At 44.9% G+C, this 20,029-nt stretch overlaps 2 protein-coding genes across 23 annotated transcripts in view; one reads left to right on the plus strand and one right to left on the minus strand.

The window, feature by feature from the left end:
- LOC115557847 (nuclear receptor coactivator 3) overlaps positions 1-3,732 on the minus strand; it is a 28,437-nt gene extending 24,705 nt beyond the window's left edge. For 4 of the 5 annotated variants that reach the window (XM_030375959.1, XM_030375960.1, XM_030375958.1 and 1 more), the window contains exon 1: positions 3,579-3,732. The gene's annotated coding sequence lies outside the window, so the exon portion shown is untranslated. The remainder of the gene's footprint in view (positions 1-3,578) is intronic. The other variant, XM_030375957.1, reaches the window with a different exon arrangement.
- A 71-nt stretch (positions 3,733-3,803) lies between these two features.
- On the plus strand, positions 3,804-19,962 carry zmynd8 (zinc finger, MYND-type containing 8). Of its 18 annotated transcripts, none has more exons than XM_030375968.1 (22): positions 3,804-3,911; positions 5,395-5,540; positions 11,337-11,413; positions 11,859-12,016; positions 12,393-12,614; positions 12,922-13,035; positions 13,454-13,519; positions 13,778-13,870; positions 13,974-14,061; positions 14,140-14,195; positions 14,290-14,367; positions 14,457-14,572; positions 14,685-15,184; positions 15,288-15,431; positions 15,545-15,700; positions 15,878-16,408; positions 16,537-17,052; positions 17,255-17,448; positions 17,662-17,742; positions 17,840-17,918; positions 18,006-18,245; positions 18,932-19,962. In XM_030375968.1, exons 3-22 carry the CDS (start codon positions 11,389-11,391, stop codon positions 19,114-19,116), a joined length of 3,642 nt encoding a protein of 1,213 aa, XP_030231828.1. In that variant the 5' UTR covers positions 3,804-3,911; positions 5,395-5,540; positions 11,337-11,388; the 3' UTR covers positions 19,117-19,962. The 18 variants fall into 18 exon arrangements, with proteins under 18 accessions (XP_030231828.1, XP_030231835.1, XP_030231822.1 ...); XM_030375967.1 differs by lacking the exons at positions 3,804-3,911; positions 5,395-5,540 and adding exons at positions 7,351-7,482; positions 7,565-7,898; XM_030375974.1 differs by lacking the exons at positions 3,804-3,911; positions 5,395-5,540 and adding exons at positions 7,351-7,482; positions 7,565-7,898 and having other exon boundaries at positions 11,862-12,016.
- The last annotated feature ends 67 nt before the right edge of the window (positions 19,963-20,029 follow it).

Raw genomic sequence — 20,029 nt, forward strand, 5'->3', positions numbered from 1 at the left:
ACTTTAAACTCGCCACCGCACCCACTGATTTCCCCTCACTACTGTCCTCTACACCGGCTTCCCCCACTCTTTCTCCCCAGCCTGGTGGGGACACACACACACACACACACACACACACACACACACACACACACACACACACACACACACACACACACACACACACACACACACACACACACACACACACACACACACACACACACACACACACACAAAATAGCAACAGAGAGAAACAGAAATAGAAGATGAGAAAGAACGAGAGGGAGCGAAAGAGTGAGTGGGAAAGAGAGAGAGCATCTGGTAACATTTATCCACAAACTGAACTTTTTTCCACCCCGAGTCTCCACCCCTAAGAGACTTTAGAACGGAGGCCCTAAACAAAACAACAAACTTCGACTAGCGTTTTACTAGGGTAACATTTAAACTAGGACTTGGTGACTCTCCCCCTATGATTGGTTCAGGTGAATCCTGTTTATGAGCATTCTTCAGCTGAGGGAGAGAAAGTTAAAGAGTTGGGGGTGGGGGGGCGAAGTTAAAGAGGAAGGGCAGAGAAAGGGGGGGGCAAAGCTCTTGGCACCCCCCTCCCTAATAAACTTTTTCTCTCGGCCAATCAGCTGTGACTACAGCGAGTGAACTGTTCCAAAGACTTGCTGGTTATAAACTTGAATTGGGTGCAATGATTGCTTCAGGCTGCCCGTTTGGCTTTTTAAGAAGTGTGCGTGGCTCACATATGGCTCAACTAGCCCAGCATTTGGCCTTTACCTCAGAGTTGAAGGAGAGGGGTAGAGAGAGAGGGGTTGTTGAATGAATGAGATGCAGCTGAGATAGGGAGCTGGACTGCAATCTTGAACTGGTCACTATGGGATTGTTTGCATAGCTTCTTTCACAAGAAGGAGGGGGAAAAAAAGTTTTTGCAACTCTGCTCATCACGTAATGTTTACTTGTCTGGGCAACGTTGCTTTGAATATTTCAGAAGGTGGAAACACAACGATCCGGTTTAAGAGCCATCTTTATTTAGCTGTGGAAGACTGAAAAGTTAAACAACTTGTGTTCAACTGAACACACACACACACACACACACACACACACACACAGGTCAAAATGCCTTGTGAAAGAATAAAAACTGACAAAATTAATTAGGAGAGGAGGCAGATTCTACTATATCCTGGCTTTGAAAACAGGCCATATATTATAAACTCCAAAACAACAAGAAATCCACAATTGTATTCACTACCAACGCTCTGACTTGGTCGGAGCCAGAAACACAGAGCCAAGCATGTAACAGCCAAGAGGTAGCCCCCTTGCTTGTTTGGATGTGCTCCAACAACCACCTCCCCCTCCTGTTGCCGAACAGAAAGGTACCATGGAGTCAAATTTCAATTAGGGAAACAATCGGCTTTAACTTTCAGGTCGCTGTGTCCGTGGCTCCTGCAGCCTGGAGCTGGTGTGGTTGGTTCAAGCGCATGCCTGCGGGTGATTGGACGTTCATTTAAAGCAAAAACTCAAGAGCTGCTACTGCCTCCGCTTGTTGTGCTCAGTCTGACAAAACACTGAAGGAATGTAACCAATTCAGATAACAGCGCTGCAAATATGTCGCTTCATAAAGGCATGACAGGAGTGTGGACAGGTATTTCAGAAACATGTGACACAATGCTGCCACTTGAAACATCACACTTTCGGTGCTGGAGTATTCCTTAACAGCACAACTGTGTTCATTTGGTGATCCACTCGAGATTAAATTAAATTCCCATGCTTCATCCTATTTACCACTGACTTTGGCCAACTGTCTCAACGATAATCCGGCACAGAGTAGCCTCAACAGGCAATTCCGCTCGAGATGAAATAAAATTCCCATGCTTCATCCTATTTGCTACTGACTTGGGCCAACTGTCTCAACGATAATCCGGCACAGAGGAGCCTCAACAGGCAATACCTAGATCACCTCTGATCTTCTCCCAATTTGGTATGCTGAAAGAGTTTCTCCTCTAGTCCCACGAGAAAATGTGATAAGTTAATGAATTATTGAGAGCACATAGGGACAGGCAGACAAAGAGTGAAAGCTATGCACCCAAGTCACTTCTTCACCCCATCTGCCGTCAAAGAATACCCCCAAAGATTGATTCATTGTTAATGCAGCCTGACGCGCCGTGTGAGGGAGAAAGAAAGAGAGAGATAAAGGGACAGGGGGCACCATTTGCCACAAATATGAGCAGAAAGCGTTCTTCGCACACAGGTTCCCACAGTGGTCATCTCACCACCTACAAAAATACTGCATCCGTGGGATTGCCTAATGGCATTCCGATATATAACCTACTCACATACAGACATCTTTACCCAGTTGAGGAATGTGTGGTGAAGGGACAATCACTCCCGCTTGATGCAATCTAACTTCCCCAATAACAGTTGACAGGAGGATCACAAAAGCCAAGTTCATAATAAACTTGTACATTTTTTTTCCTCATTCGGCATGGACGATTTGTGTTTTCATGTTTCAGACATCACCACGAAGGGATACCCGGTGGATTGCCAATGATGCACCGGGGCAAAGCGAGATACAGCACACCTAGACATCAACATTGGTTTCTGCCAGGACTAACCACCGTCATTATGACTGCCCATGAGCAAGCTGCGGAGGAATCCCCGTGCTGCTGGGAAAGGTGTAGTGGAGGAAACTCGAATACTTCTTAACCATGAAAGCAGCAGGTATAGTATGACCCGGACAGCGGTGCTGCTAAATTAACTGGCAAGCTTCAAATCTACTGTTAAACACGTCGATTTTTAACAGTATCCCAGTCTCTCTCGATAGGCATTTAGACATCATGTAACATGTCACGTTACAACAGGCACGTAACATGGTACACCTCAAGCACAACATCTTAACAAAAAACCGATGTCCAACATAAATATAAAACACTATGATATAGGGTCCCATATGTTTTGATCAAACACAATCAACCCCCCGTGGCAAAGTAACGAAAATGAGCCGTAATGTTATACACATTGTGTACTGAAAACTTGACCATCAGAAGAACAACGTTGAGCCTATCGTGTCCTGCGAGAGTAATCCTCGACAAACCGAGAGTGCATTCACAGCTACAGTGTTACAAAGGTCGAGCCGTAAAAGTAAGAGAAGTTATTCGGCGAAATAAACGAGGATATCTTCGATTGGTTACAAAGATTACCGTATTCTACCTGTTTACATACAAAGGAGTTCACACTAGTATCGACGTACATTCATCTCCAGCGCTGAATCCACGCTATGATGCTTATTATCCTTTCGTAAACTTTGTATCTTAAAAACAATGATACCGAAACAACCCCAAAACTAAACCGGGAGACAGGTAAGCGGAATGAGCAGAAACCTCTGGTAAGAGTTGAGAACACAGCGAACACACCACAACAGAGAGACGGTGCGACTGCTCGTTGTATCACGGTAAAACCCAGACTGCTTAGCAAAGGACTAACGCTGCAAACTGCTTCGCTAAGGGGCTAAGAGTAAATCATGTAGCGGTCAAATTGCTCGGTTTGTCGGTATTATAGAGACACCTTAATGGCTACAATTATTGGAAACTCACCGGCCTCTGTGATTTCATTGAGTAGACCAGTCTCTCTTTTTCGCGTCTATGAACTCTCCGCCATCTTCAGCAGGACTGTTTGTTTAAATGGAAAACACTCCCAAAGCGCAAGAAGCCAGCTTGTGGAGAAGCGAGACGCCTTCTGGGTATCGTAGTTCCTCTTTCCCCGGCCCCATGTTAAGAGGAGCGTCTCATTCTGAGACTAAACTACACAAACAGAAATACCCGTAGGGGAGAGGAGCAGCAGTCAAGGATATTATTGGTGGGAGGGGGGTTCTTAACGCATCAGTTTATTTATAGGCGCTCTCTATGCGACCATTCACATCACAAAAAGTAAGTAATATAAGAAGGATAATGCTAATTTGTGAAAGCTGGATAACATTTTAATAGGGACCATCATAATAGGTATAGGCTATGCTATATGAATGACCTCATGAGGAATTGTGCTGTGGACTTAGTTTTTAAAGACCTAATTAGGCATATCAAAGCATGTTTTCCATGTTCTGCATAATAGGCTAACTATACCAACTTACTCTTACGCATTTGCGTCACATTGGCCTAGTCCAAAGTTAAGTGACTTGGTTATTTATTGCAACAATATCCATCAATTATGTCAGCTATAAAAATGCATGCGTCTACTCCAACACAAGTGTGTAACAACATATGTGTATTGAAGGACACATTTTATTTTGGGTGCAATATTCAATGTATGAAACTAGGTATAAAGTATTTGCAAAGGCAAACTAATTGCACGACTAGTTCTATGGCCTCTCTATAACAGCTATGGAAGATGGAAGAAACTGTCTCCATGGTGATATGTAAGACACACTCGTGTAGAATTTCAACTGCTGGGGAGGGCCAACGTCGGGAGGGGGAGGGGGATGGGAGGGGACGGGACGAGTTGGGGCGGGTAGGAGGCAGTGATAATTAGACCCTCACTTGCGCTTTCCTTTCTGCACATATTTCCATAAACAATCACCTTTTTAAGGTTTATAAATTGAAAAGGGAGGCTTCCATTGAAAAACAAACTTTTTGTAAGCTTACCGTGAAAAAGTTATCCCTTACTTTTTGGAATAAAAGTCTCAACAAAGTGAGAAGAGATTAGTGAAGTTCATTGCCTCTGCCATACAAGTCCCACAATGTTGACTTGACTGTTTGAGTTTGCCATTGGCAAATTATAGGCTATAATTATTTACATTAGTAGTCCATCACATGTTACCAATGGCCTACTTATAACATGCAAATACGATACAGATTATTGTGTACGCTGTGCTATTTGCTGGATATTTTATGGGTTGTGGTCTAGCTATTATCCTTCGACTCTACACCACACACGGTGCCCTTTTTACTGCATGCGATTTGTATGATTTTTTGTGAGTGTGTGTGTGGGGGGGGGGGGGGGGGGGGGGGGGGGGGGGGGGGGGGGGGGGGGGGGGAGAGAGAGAGAGAGAGAGAGAGAGAGAGAGAGAGAGAGAGAGAGAGAGAGAGAGAGAGAGAGAGAGAGAGAGAGAGAGAGAGAGAGAGAGAGAGAGAGAGAGAGAGAGAGAGAGAGAGAGAGAGCCTCAATTACATTCCACAGAGACCTAAGCGGGGCCCATAGCCCTCTGTTTGTGCCCCTTCCCCCACAAAACACAGAGGACTGACCTCCCCCTCCCTGTCAGTGAGACACTTATCCCACCCCCATCCCCACTTAGCCTCTCCACGTTGAAAGGAGATAACAGTTTGAAAGGACAGGAGATAGCCCTATAATCATTAATGTATTCAGATGGGTTTACCTGCAAACAACTAACAGCATGCCTCCCATTGCTCCAAACAGCGTCCCTTCCCCCGCGACACGACCAAGATGACGCAAAACTGCACACAACAGCCAAGAGAAAACCGGGATAATTAAAACAGAAAACGGCTCACGTTAGGGAACCCGCTTACAGATACAAGATCGGATGCTAGAATACAGAACACAAAGTAAGTTTATAGGATGCTATGAGGCTGGGTCAACGTATTTGTTACACATTTCTAATATATGGTGCAATAAATACTTTCCAAAAACGTCAATAGATCCCATGAAAATAAATATTTTAACGTGTAAAGATTGAGACATTGGCGTCGTTTACGAGTTTATTTGTGCGCAGGCCTCTCATGGTAGGCCTACTATTTGCTCTTGAGCTTCGGCTGACACGTTCTGCAATGAAAAAAAAAGATCACATGGCAGGCAGTCCACATTTTATGGTAATTTGTAGACAAAACGCAAACAAGCCCGACATTGCCATCTACAGCATGATTCCTGAATTTACATGGCGGGGCTGTCTTCGGTATGTTGTCTCATGTTGCACACATCTATGGTGACCGAAGGACAATACTAGTCAATTGTGTAAAAGCAATTTGTTTTCTGCAAATTGCGTCATGTCTAACTGAGGCAAACTTTAAATGCAAGGGCTGACTCGTTTTCTCGCCGTGCAATTTTAGAATGAGTCAAACTGGGTAGTCTTAACTATTACCTTACTAAGGGCAACTCTATGTAGCCTCTCTCCAAAAAATGGGCCCCTTATAAATGATATACCCAGGAATTTATAACTGCACCTTATTATCAATATCAACTACACTGGAATTAAACAGTCCTATAATTTTCTGATAGATAAAAAAAAAAGCATTATAAAACAGACTGTTTTATAATGCGTTCGTTATAGAGCCGTAATTAATTATACCCCCCTCTTTGCTTTAGTCCCTGTTGAAGTCAACTGCACCACTAATATTATGGCACAAGGGGTCGCTTCTTTACTGAAGCCTATAGGCACTAATATAAGTAGGTTAATGTTAATGTTTCTAGATCGCACACCCCACAGGAGAGTGCATCTAATTTAATCAACTAATACAATATTTATTTGATTCATGAATTATTTGTTCAGTTAATTCAAGACTACATTCCTGCAGTGTCCTGGTCTAGTACCTATATGTAGATATAACAAAGTCAAAGAGATGGACAAGCATCAGACTTTAACTTGTATTCAATGATGTTGCATACAATAGGGTAAAAGGAATTGGCTACTAAACATTCCGTTTAGGCTTCTTCAGCCTTGAGAGTGGAAATCAATAAAACCAAAAAACAAAACATTACATGAGCAACCATTTTTCTTCAGCTCTATAGGTAATAACTTCCAGATAAATCATAGGATTATACAATTTAGGAAATGAGACCAGAATTTGTAGGTTATTAATTCAGTGCAAAATATGAAGTCAGATAGATTGCGAAATTAGAAGATTAGAGGTTTAATTTATTGGCCATAACCTAAAATATGATCCTGGCATGTTAACTATTTAGGCTTCTCCCTGGCTCTAAGTATATACAGCCTCTTGGAGCCTACTTGCCCTGGGCCTGTATTTGTATAACAGGTTTTTCTTACTTCCTGTCAGGGACAGTTTAACATTTGGGTGTGATCTAGTGAGACAAAGGTTTCTATGAGCGTGTAGGCCTCAGCCCTGTCCATATACACACATGTTATACTTGTCCTTGAAGAAAAGATGGGTTACATAACATACCAGTTAAAGAATTAATAACAGCTGTGGGATTTGTTCTTAGCAGCAAGTTAATTTGTGTGCTGGCTGTGTGCTTTTATTGCTCTTTTGATTCAGGCCCTGATCCTCTCGTGCCTCTCACAGCGCTTCAGACTGCCGACGTGCTAAACAATAGCGAGGCAGCCAGGAAGTGCAGTGGCCAATCAGCTGCCCCCTTACATTTCCCTTTGCAACAGTGGCCACTCCTGGCAGGCCTTTTATGAGTGCAGTAGATCAGACAGCTCTGAGAGCCGAGGCTGTGCTCTGAGCAGGGTGAGGGCTGACAAGGCTGTCCTCCATGTTTAAATAAGCATTGATATATCACACAGAGTTTGTTAGCCATGCATCCACAGAGGTAAGCATGATTTTCCTTATTCTACTACTCTGTTGATGTGGCACCAGCCAGTGTATGAGATTCATGTCCCTGAGTCATGCAGGTTCGTCTTGACATACAGGGGAGAGGGAGGCTGTCTGCCTGGCACCTCACACACAGAGTGCAGCCCGGAAGGAGAACAGAGCACAGCAGTCATGAGACAAGATGACTTCCCGGACACAGAGGAGGAGATTTAATGGATGACAATTATTGACCTGAGGAAGACAGTTTCCTCTGGGGGACTTGTGGATAGGATTGTGGCTTGAGAAGCAAGAGATCCAGGCTGCCTGACCTGGCCTCTCAAAATGGCAGGCTTTGCTGAGGAGTTCTTCAGCAGCAGGAGGAGAGAGTGGGGAGCTGATATTTGGGGAGGGAAGCAGCGCTGCTATTAACATATGGTAAACTGACAACACAGCAAGAACTGGGCTGGAGCATAGATAGGCGGTCAGATGTGTGGCTTCTTTTGGGGAGAGACTTGCCCTTTTTTCCCCTCCATGTTTTTCTGCATCACAGTTCTCACTGTCACATCCCTTTTTGACTACCTAAAGAAAACCATGAGACCCGTATTGGGAAGGCATAGTCCTGGGAACTCCAGAGACGACTGATCCCTAAAGTCAATGGAGGGTGCTTGTGTTCTAATCCAGTCTATTGATTCCGGGGTTATAGAGAAGTTGAATGGGCCCAATGGTGTCCTCGATGGCAGTTCTGTGTGCAGTAGCCATTTGAGCAAGCTTCCCCTTTTTGTCCCTCATGCTTGAAGAATTCTGGGTAATGGTATGCGAGAGAGTGGAGAACGATAAGGAAAATGAAGGAAATGGAGTACAGGCTTTCTCCCCCACAGTAGAAGGAACACTAGCTGGGACCTTGGACTAGGTGAGGCTGAACACGTGACACATTGACCTTGACATATCGACCAACCCGTCCAGGAAGTCGACATTGTCATGAATCCCTGCCCCATGTCTTTTTTGTGGATCCTGATTGGGCCATCGCCTGTTGACATATAAACTATCTTAGCCTAGATCAGGGGACTGCTGGCCTGGATATAACGGCTGCCATTGAATTTTGTCTCACCGCGGTCCGACAACATCCTGCATTTATTTCAACCTTTTCAGAGCCGGGGGCTTTTTTGTGAATGGGGAGTTTTGGTAATGCCTCTAATCCTTCCATTCCCCGCCGGCGTGAGGACTTACGTCGGGCCACTTAGATCAACGTTCGTCTGTCACAGAGTCCTTATTATAGCTGGTCCTCATGGTTAAATTATTCAACGATGAACCAGCCTGCCCCACGTTTCCTGGTGACCACCATGGCCCTTGGCTGTCCTTCTGTCTGCACAGAAGGACAGCCTTCTTGTTTAAATAAGGGTTGTGTTTACAGAAGAGGTATCTTCAGTTTGGACATTGACTTTGTGATCTTTCTGCCAATTACAAGATATATTTTGTTTGTATTAGCAAATGGGTACACCTGACTATATATCCTGACATTGTGTGTATCAGTCTGAAATAATTGTTATCCATGTAACAATGAATTTGATACACAAAATGACACTTTACAGAGTTTTTGTTAGTCGTATTTAAGATGTTGTTTGATGTAGTACAACAATCTCCAGTAGATACATCTAGCTCATGAGGGCATTTGGAAGGCACTGGGAAAGGATCGTTGGCAGCCTGTGTGTTTTGGACTAGTAAGGGCCTCTGACATTTTCCCTTCTGTCTCATTGTTAAGGCCATCACTGCTTTTCATCAGGCTGGTCCTTTGGTGTATGGGCTGCCTACAGCAGTCTACTGAAGCGCACGCTTCTACTGCCTGTAGTGTGCACAGCAGGCAGAGAGAGAGAGCGAGAGGGAGAGAGAAAGGGAGACGGAGAGAAAGAGTGTCTTCAAAATGGACGCCTCACATACACACACACATACGCACACAGCCACCCACACTGTCTTAGAGCACAGCCAGCGAGGGAATCCGATATGCACTGTGTCAAGGCTATGGAACAGGATCCTCCATATTTGATAAAAGACCCAGCAGCCACTGTGGTCCATATGGGTTGTAGGGCAGCGAGGGACTTGGATATTTCAGGGTTGTTTTAGCGTTGACTGAGGAGCAGTGCTCTCTGCATTGCAGCATTGTGGCTGAGGAGAGAGTGGGGAGCAGAGAGCCTGTGTGGCACACTGAGCCCGTCGCCCAATCAGGTACCTCCGTGTGGTGCTCAAACCAATCGGCAGCTCAGAGCTGAGGTTAAAGATTGACAATCGCAGCAGAGAGCAGCAAGGAGAGAAGGCCCCTCTGGGAAACCAGGACCTAACGTTTGCCTCATTCTTCAACGGCCTGAATAATCATAACCGCTAATAATACTGCTAGTAACAATAAGAGAGACTAATGACACAGGCGGAAGAATCTGTGTGTGAGTAAAGATTTAAAAGGTAGGCTGTTATTTCCTACATTTAACTATGGATGCTGATGTCACTTGTGGGTGTGGAGATCGAAATTGAATTTGCCTATGATTCATTAAGTGTGTCTTTGAATGTTTTTTCTTCCCTGGGGAAGGGACTCTGTTGATGTTGTTGTCATTTTGCCTTATTCTATTACCCTGGTGTTAATCACATGAGGATGTTGCTGAGGAAGATGTTTTGGCACACACAGGACAGACAGGTCTATGGGTGGAGAGGAGGCCGTAAAAACAGTTCCCTGCTCTCCCTGTTTGTCTCCGCAGAGCTAATCTTCAAACACACCTATAATTTTCTCTCCTCAGTGATGGAGGGATGAGAGGAGGAGGAGGAGGGGGACGAAAGGCAGACAAACAAACAGAGTAAAGGCAGTGCAGTTTCGAATCCGCTGCTCTTTGTGTTTTTTTCCTAGGTTAATGTGCATGCATGACATTCTCAATCTGCACATTCAAACCTAGGGGGGCTATCTTGACTCCCCTCAATTCCAAAGCCACACGTGGAGAGAGGAAGGAGCAGCGGGAGTCAGGGAAAAGGGCTTCGACAGTAACAGGATCGACACTAGGGCACCTGGAAACCTAGGCGATTCATGTTGAGCTGATGCAGGGCAATATTTGTGTGGAAGGTTTCGGCAAACATTTCCTGGAACTGCACATTGTAGCGATCCGGGCTCTGAATGTGTAATAGAATACAAGATATGCCCGCAGCTTGATCACATGACTATGAGGAGTCTGTTGTTCTCCTATGGATGTTGTTTTTGTTTTTTGCCTTTAATCGGCCACACACGGTGAAATGGTGTATCATATGTGTCGCCTGTTACATTGGCAGGACAAATGCGTTTGTGGAACATGGTCAAAGATGGATGTGCATTTTCCAATACACTGATTATGTGGTTGTGTACATTGAATGACTAGCTATCAAAATGCTTTTGGTGATTGGATCTTAATGGGTGTTCTCCTTTTATTTGTAGCTTTCTACAAAATGCTAAAAGCTAAATGTAAACACAGAGGTTTAACAGACAAAATGATGGATGCATTATCCATCTTTGGTTGAAGAGTGGTAGCAGTCAGACCAACTGATTTAGTTGATGTTGGGGGTTTCTGCCTCCTTGGCTTCTGACCTTTGACCTTAGCCCTTGCCTTCTGAACAAATATATATGTTTGTATTAATTTCTTATTTTCTTACATAACATATAGTGTTTATTATATTTTATAATAAGCACAATAACTATAATCACTGTATTTTGATTCTATTATCATTGTAATTGTTTTTAAGAACAATAATTCTATGTATAATAATGATAGTGTTGCTCTATAAAGCTCTATATAGTAAGTCCTAGTGGCGGATGGAGGTTTGACGATGCCTCTCTCCTCTCTCTTCTCTCTTCCTCTTTTGTGCTAGTGTGTCTGAGGAGGAGGAGGAGGGGAAGAATGAGACAGACACTGTAGAGGGAATGGAGATCTCAACACGATCCAAAGGTAAGAGGACACCATGTACGTAGGACTGCTTTTAGAGTGCACAGTGGGGCTATTTTTGAACATGACGACATGGGGGAGACGCTGCCGTGATCATGTCGAGCGACAGTGTGCTTTGGTTCTGGCTTCATGGCAGCATGGACTACGAGTTGTGTCTTGTGTGTGCTTGTGTGTGTGCCTGCAGCAGAAGAAAGATGGAGGATCCGGCTTTCACAGCTGCTTGTTTTTTGCATTTTGCTTTTCCTATATATGTACCCATATATATCGCCTCTGTTGCCATGGTTACTGCTCACAACCATCTACATACACCATCAGTATACACACACAAAGAAGCTGTTGTGCTCGGGGTATTGGTCTGACGATGAGTCACGCATTATTCACGTGAATTATGATTACTGTCATCCATCATCTGGCTTCCACATTGATACAACCTTTTGCCCACTGTCAGCAGTTTCAGACGTGGGGTCTGGGCTGGAGCGGGTTGCCCAGAAACGCAAGGTGCCAAGCCCCTCCCAGTCGTCCAATGGCCACTCGTCGGCGGAGACGACCCCGAGTCCCTCCAAGAAGAAGAGGAAACCCGGGCCGTTGGGCGGGAACAAAGACCAGGTAGCGCCTCTGCCTAACACTCTTTCACTACTTTATATGCCATCGTGGTCAGGGGTCTCGATGCTAAACTGTAAATGGCAATGTATAGACTAACTAACAATACAAGGATATGCATAGTGACAGTTAATGGATTCTCCTATGATTTGCACTTTTATAAAGAATAATTAAAATCACATTTATCTGTTGAGGAACTTATACAGATATCAGTGTAAGAGCGAGCAGTCGTTATGCCCGTCCTTAGCTGTCTCATGTGCGGGTTAACAAATCGTCGTTTTTTTTGTGTTATAACAACCGTTTCTGTGAATGTCCCGGACGCTGGCCGCGGACCCTCCCAAACCCTCTGCCTCGTCTCTCTTGTGCTCCCCCACCTCTCCAGTCAGAGCTGAGACACGGCCCCTTCTATTACGCCAAGCAGCCGGCGCTCAACACGGACCCCGTGGACACGGCCCCGCAGGACGGCAGGAACGACTTCTACTGCTGGCTGTGCCACCGCGAGGGCCAGGTGCTCTGCTGCGAGCTCTGCCCCCGGGTGTACCACGCCAAGTGCCTCAAACTGCCCGCCGAGCCCGAGGGAGACTGGTTCTGTCCCGAGTGTGAGGTACTACTCGCCATGGGGGAATAGATAACCGTTCAAACCCCGTTTATGAATGCCCTATAGTCTCACCCTGAGGTTCATTTGATGAAGCTGAAATGTATTTTGGGATAATTGGTGCTTTTAATGTGTGAATACAGCTTATGGATAGTTCCTCAAATGGATCGAAACACTGGCCTCGAGGGGCACTGAACACAGCTAACAATTGAAATGATAGTCAAGCAATTACTGAATCGAAAACTGCTTCTTAAGTGAGAGTTTGTAACTTTCTTCTTCTTCTAACCCTTTCGTCTTCATTTTTTCTGTGTTCCAGAAAATAACAGTTGCAGAGTGTATAGAGACCCAGAGCAAAGCCATGACGATGCTCACCATAGACCAGCTATCGTTCCTGCTAAAGTTTGCCCTGCAGAAGATGAAGCAGCCAGGTGTAAGTACCCTCCTCCGCTCCCCTGGGGAGACGGACAGCCATGGGTTGAGCCGTTCTTGACACTCTCAGGCTACTCGCGCTTTGTATTTAATTTCTGCTGTCCCGATTGTCCATCGAAAGTTACCGCATTAATGGTCTGTGGCTTGTCATGTGGACAAGCGATTCTGAGTACGCTTTCGCAAACACACATCCAAGGGTGTCATGTGTTTTTAGTTTTTGGGTTTTGCTGTCCTGTATTTCTTTTGTGCATGTTATATTGGAACATTGATTTGCATGTTGGCTATAATAAACCTTTGATAACACCACTTAACCAACCACCACTATGGCCTCCCTGTAAACACGTCGCTATAAGCTGCGATGCAACAGACAAGGTGTTGGTTGGTGGTGGTATACAGCTGCCCCTCTCACTCTCTTTCAGGACCACCCCCGCTTGTCATCTCACCCCCCCCATGCAGCTTCCACGCAGAGAAAGACTTTTAATTGGGTAATCCATCACACCACTAACAAGACCCCATCCTTATTCCTGCCTCTGCTTGTCTCTCTCTATTCCTCTCTCCCTCTCTGTCTGTCTCTCTCTTTCTCTGTCACTCTGTCTCTCTCTTCTGCTCCAAGCAGCTTTTCCTAGAGCTGCATGATGGTAGTATGTTTATGTGGTTAGCTGTTACTGGTTTAAGTTTAAGGCTGTTGTCTCCTGTTGCGGTTAAACATCATAGTTGTTTTCGCTTTCTACTGCCGGCTACAGACCGAACCCTTCCAGAAACCTGTCTCTCTGGAACAGCACCCAGATTATGCTGAGTATATTTTTCACGCGATGGATCTTTGCACACTAGAGAAGGTAAAACACGAGTCTTATGCTTCTAGCGGTTTTAAAAGATACTATATTTATTGACCAACAAATACATTTCCAATCAGGCCTTTTCTTCTTCTTTGTACTTAAGAACATAAAAAAGAAGATGTATGGATGTACAGAGGCCTTCTTGGCAGATGCCAAATGGATTTTACACAACTGCATAATATACAATGGAGGTAAGATACTTTTTTTTGCTTTTTTGTTGATGATTTCATTATTCTTTTTGATTAACACGATCTATCTCCATTCTCTAGGCAATCACAAACTCACAGCAACGGCTAAAGTAATAGTCAAAATCTGTGAACACGAAGTAAGCATTTATATATATATATATAATCAGGTGAATAATGGGACTGAAGATGCCATCTTAATACTGAGTGGATCCTTTCATTATTTACTTGCAGATGAACGAGATTGAAGTTTGTCCTGAGTGCTATTTGTCAGCATGCCAAAAGAGGGACAATTGGTTCTGTGAGCCGTGTGTAAGTCCACACACTTTTTTTTAGTTTTCCTCAAAGTACTACCTGAGCTTCATTATTTATTCATGCTCTCACCTATTCTTTGTTTGCAGAGTAACCCCCATCCTCTTGTCTGGGCTAAACTGAAAGGATTTCCGTTTTGGCCCGCCAAAGCTTTACGAGACAAAGACGGACAGGTGGACGCACGCTTTTTCGGACAACACGACAGGTACCATCCTCATGCTTTGGTTTGCCTTTGCCTTTTGCCTTTATGCATATTTAAATTGTATGTTTTGGGCTGTTAAACACAAGGCCTTTTACTTTGAAACCTTTTCCTCTAGGGCGTGGGTCCCTTTGAACAATTGCTACCTCATGTCCAAAGAGATTCCCTTTTCTGTGAAAAAGACCAAGAGCATCTTCAACAGTGCCATGCAAGAGATGGAGGTCTACGTGGAGAACATGAGGAAGAAGATCAGTGTTTTCAACTACGCCCCCTTCAGGACACCATACACCCCCGACAACAACTTCCAGATGCTGCTGGATCCTTCCAACCCGTCGTCCACCTCGGTCAAACCCGAGAAACAGGAGAAGATCAAGATGAACTTCGACATGACCATGTCTCCCAAGGTTCCCCTGGTCAGGAGCCTAGGGTCCGGCCCGGGTATGGCTGGAGGCACAACGGCCCGGAGGGTCTCCGTCAGTGACCTGCCGCGCTCCCCCATGAGCACCAACTCCTCCGCCCACACGTGTTCCGACGGGGAGCAGGAGTCGGCAGACAAGCCCCCGACCAAAGGCCCGAGCCACCAGTATAGCACTGGAGAGGAGTCCATGGACTGCACAGGTATCTCCTAATGTGTATGTTGGAACTAGTTCAGGAACTTGGGATTCAGCTGATACTCCTTTTACATAATGATTTAGAATATTATGTATCGATTTTTTTATAGCATCTTCGGCATGCACGCAACCCACTCCCATAAGCTCTTCCTCAGACACCTCCAAACCTTTCCGTTCTCCAGCTACCGGCCCGCCGGTGGTTGCAAAGCAGGAGAAACCTCTCCCCACAGCAAGTATTCTAAACCTCAACCTAGGTGATTAACTGAGTTACACTTATTTACTCCTTACTCAAGGAAAATCAACACAAACATATTGCTAATCTCTACATTCGCTGGTTTTGATGCTAGTTTTGTTGTCGTTTGGAAAGATCGCAGCAAAGCAGAGATGGACCTGAAGGAGTTGAGTGAGACAGTCCAGCAGAGGCAGGGAGTGACCCAAGTTCTGACCTCACCGAAGAGACAGATTAAGAGCCGTTTTCAGCTGAACTTGGATAAAACCATTGAAAGTTGCAAAGCACAACTGGGTGAGTGTAGCCCACCCAGGTGCACTGCAATGAAGCAAGTAATACAGAGCATTATCTAAATCGAATTGCGATAATTTGGAAGATGCTATGGAATAAAATAACTAAATGCAAACATTAATTGGCTGCATTGGAAGCAGTTTGATATTCATCTTATTTTAACCGTTTGCTTTCCAAAAGGTATAGATGAGATCTCTGAAGATGTGTATAAGGGGGTGGAGCACAGCGACTCTGAGGAATCCGACAAATCAGACTCCAGCGACAGTGAAGATGCCAGCGATGAGGAGCGGAAGCCAAAGGACGCTCCAGACGCCCCGGCCAGTGACCAAACACCGAAGGAGCTTTCTGTTCCCAAAGTCCCCGAGCCCTCTTCCCCCCACAAAGACACTAAGAGCAGTCCTGAAAACGCAGTGGGATCAAAATCGGCCTCTGATAATCCCAGTCCCCCAGCAGCAGATGACCCACTGAAAGATAGAGCAGGCACCGACAGTGATAAAAGGAGCCCAGACGGGAATAAAGTGGCCTCGGCGTCCCCTGTGCCTCGAGAGAAGCCCCCGTTGAAAGAGGCGGTGCAGCGGTCCGTCCCAGTAGAGGACTCGGACTCTGAGAGGGAGCTGGTCATCGACCTGGGAGAGGAGCAGGCCGGAAAAGAGAAAAAGAGAGCTAGAAAGGACAACACATTGGCTAAGTCAACTCCTGCCAAGGCAGAAGGTAAGAGCTGCAATTTCAATTTAGATTATTTATAAAAAGAAAACTGTAAAAAAAAGTGTAGAAATAGCTGTTCTCAGCTGCCCTTCCATGAAATACATATATTGTATATAATATTTCTCCCCGTGTAGGCAAAGTCCAACCGGTGGCAGTCACCCTTTCCCAAAGCCCCGCTGCTCCCTCCACCTCCTCCAGCGGGGCCCCCCAGCCTTCACCGCTCGCCATCCCTGTGACCATGGTCCCCCTCCCCGCCACCTCCCCCGTGGTCATCAGCGCCGCCCCGTTATCCACCGCCACCCTGACGGCTGCCCTGCCCGCCGCCCCGGCCACGCCCACGCCCACGCTGAAGAAGCAGCGGCCCCTGCTGCCCAGAGAGACGGTGCCGGTGGTGCAGCGGGCCGTGGTGTGGAACCCCACGACCAAGTTCCAGACCTCCTCGCAGAAGTGGCACATGCAGAAGGTCCAGCGGCAGCAGTTGAACCAGCAGCCCGCCGCCGACTCCACGCAGCCGCAGGAGGTCTCCCCGGGGCCCGGCCCGGCCCTGACACATCCAGCCCAGACCCAGGCCCTGGCAGCAGCCGCCCCGCCACTGACCCCATCGCAGCCGGCGCAAAGCACTCGCTACCAAACCAGGCAGGCGGTCAAAGGTACGCGCTGCACTTTGTAATTACACGCCGTGCAGCTCTGTCCCTGGATGGATATGAACAATGATTAATAATGACATTAAATGTCCTTTATTTTGCACATTATTTGATCCAAATGCACTGGATGACCCATGGATGACTAATGTAGACCTCTGAGAAACCTTGCACTCACCATTATTATAATTATTACTATATTTTATTCTAGCAGTTCAACAGAAAGATAGTCCATTAAGCAGTTCACCTTCATCAGCCGTTACCCTGGTGACCAGCAGCACGGCTTCTGCGGCAATGGCGGCAGTGTCTAGCACAGCGTGCTCCTCCTCCTCGATGCCTGGAGATGTGCAGATCCCTATTGCCTCGGCTGACGTGGCGGCAGATATTGCCAAATATACCAATAAAGTAAGTAGTGGTACTTAGGATGACCTAACCCTAACCCTAACCCTAACCCTAACCCTGTTTTATAACCACAACATAATTACTTTAACCACTCATAACAAATAAGACACATTCAAGTTAATTGATAATGGATAATAAAGATAATAATTTAAAATGTTGAAATCTGTTGTCATAACTTAAACTACCACGTATTTATTTTATGATCTATCGTTTCAGATAATGGATGCAATCAAAGGAACAATGACTGAAATCTACAATGACCTTTCCAAGAGTACCTCAGGGAATACAGTAGCAGAGGTTTGTCTGCTATCAGCACGCATAGGCCGAACAATACAATGTCCTTTGCAGTAACATGGCGTTTTCTCAAACCGTTGCTGTTATTTTGTTCCGACAGATACGGCGGCTAAGAATTGAAATAGAGAAACTCCAGTGGCTTCATCAGCAAGAGTTATCCGAAATGAAGCACAACCTGGGTAAGAGTTACTTCAATTGTCATTGATCCAACCATAATATTGGCATCAGCTGCTCATCACACTGAGTCCAATGCGCTGCGTGTGCAGAGCTGACCATGGCAGAGATGAGGCAGAGTCTGGAGCAGGAGAGAGAGAGGCTGGTGGCGGAGGTGAAGAAGCAGATGGAGGTGGAGAAGCAGCAGGCGGTGGACGAAACAAAGAAGAAGCAGTGGTGTGCTAACTGCAGGAAGGAGGCCATCTTCTACTGCTGCTGGAACACCAGCTACTGCGACTACCCCTGCCAGCAGGCCCACTGGCCGGAGCACATGAAGTCCTGCACGCAGTCAGGTAAACTGCCTGTGTGTAGTGCCACTCTAAGCCACAAGCGCACATGTTGTCTAGAATGGGAACTGAACACAGCTTAAATGTGTAATAATAGTCAAACAATTAATTAATTGAATGTGGCGGTGCAATCACGTTTAATTGTTATAATGCGCACTAAAGGCGCTCTGCTAAATGGCTCAGACTAAATGGAGCGTTTGGTGAAAAAAACAAAGCCTCTATCTATGAGTATGATTTCAAGGTTTTTCCCCATTAGGTTCCCTAGCGTCTTAACTGATATTTTCCAATCCATCAAACATCAAAATATGTTTTTTGTGTGTAGTTCTTTATTATTATGAAAACTGACATCACATGTGCTGGCCTACACATCAATGTAGTTAATCAGTCTATAACGTATTGATCAAAATCGATTAAATCATATTAATTGTATATCTGTGCTAAATGTGAAGTAAGAACCACCACCATTTAGTTATTGAGCAGACACTTTTACCCAAAGGAACACTGGTATCAGACACAGGTCCTTTTAGGAGCAGGTAAGGGTGAGGCTTCTCAATAATGGCTACAGCTAGGCTGGGGACATGTGGAGCACCCCAGCCTCTACTACACTCTTCTCCATTGATTCAACGTTTCTTAAATGACATGTACAGTTTTTGTGTTAACATGTTTTTGACGCTTGTTTGCCCTGACTCTAGCCACTGCCCCCCAGCAGGAGGTGGAGACAGAGCCTGCTACAGAGGGTTCAAACAAGAGTTCAGGACCACCCAACAGTGTCCCGGTGCCCCTCAGAGAACCTGCAGTCCCTCCTCTGTCGGATAAGGACAGCAACTTAGAGAAGAGCTCAGAGACTGTTAGTCATAACCCATCTTTCCAAACTTGACTATGTACAGCGGTAAAAAATTAACAGCAAAATGCTAAAACAATGGTGTCTTTACAAACTCCAGCTATGGGATCAACCTATAGGATAGCTTATTTGCTTCCTTTAGTTTCTTCTCTTTTTATGAACCGGTGTACACCCTGAGCTCCACGGACTCAACTCTTTTCAATGTTACCAAATGCACATAAGGACTACATGTCCCAGTGATCCAATTTATATATTTTCCCCCACTTTTCTTTGCCAGTGCCAATATCGTGGACAGCCTAAGCAGCCTTTTGTGTAGGGAAAGAATTGATCATGTATATGAAAAAGAAGATCAAAAATCCAATGATATTGGCCACATTATTCTTTTGCTCAAAAGGACTATCGAAAGGAATGTCTGTGAATTTCTGTAATATATATTTATTATGGTTCTTGTAATATTGCCTCATGTATAGTAAAGAAAAGGTTTTTTTTTATGTGGGAAAGCCTGTGATTTTAAAGATTGTTTTGTCATATTCTCAATGTCCTTGTTAGTTCTTGTCTCAAATCCATCTTGTAGCAGTCTGTCATTAAAGAATTAACCCCAAATGATATTGTAATTATAAAAGTACAAAGGTACAAAATTTAAATTTAGAATTATATTACATTTCAGAACAATGCAGAACTGTAAATATTTTACCAATTGTTGCCTTTTTTATTTCATTATTTATTGTGATATTTTTTTTCAGATCAGTCCACTTGCTTTTCATTGGAGGCACTTACACGATTGTTGTATTATGCTGTACAGTAAATTTTATGTTGAGGAAAATAACTAAGACTCTGATGTTTTAATCGCTGAATCACCAATAAAAGAGAAGGAGAAATGACGACCACAAAAGTAAGGTTATAATCATTAATCCAGGTTCAGGCACTAAAGAAAAATGCTTTACTGAGT

The sequence above is a fragment of the Gadus morhua genome, chromosome 13 (genome assembly GCF_902167405.1).
Source record: "Gadus morhua chromosome 13, gadMor3.0, whole genome shotgun sequence".
In the NCBI taxonomy this organism is placed as follows: Eukaryota; Metazoa; Chordata; class Actinopteri; order Gadiformes; family Gadidae; genus Gadus; species Gadus morhua.

Coding starts and splice junctions, on each gene's coding strand:
- zmynd8 (XM_030375962.1), top strand. Junction 14,368..14,456: donor ATTGGTTCTGTGAGCCGTGT/GTAAGTCCACAC, acceptor CTTTGTTTGCAG/AGTAACCCCCATCCTCTTGT. Junction 17,449..17,661: donor TTGCCAAATATACCAATAAA/GTAAGTAGTGGT, acceptor CTATCGTTTCAG/ATAATGGATGCAATCAAAGG.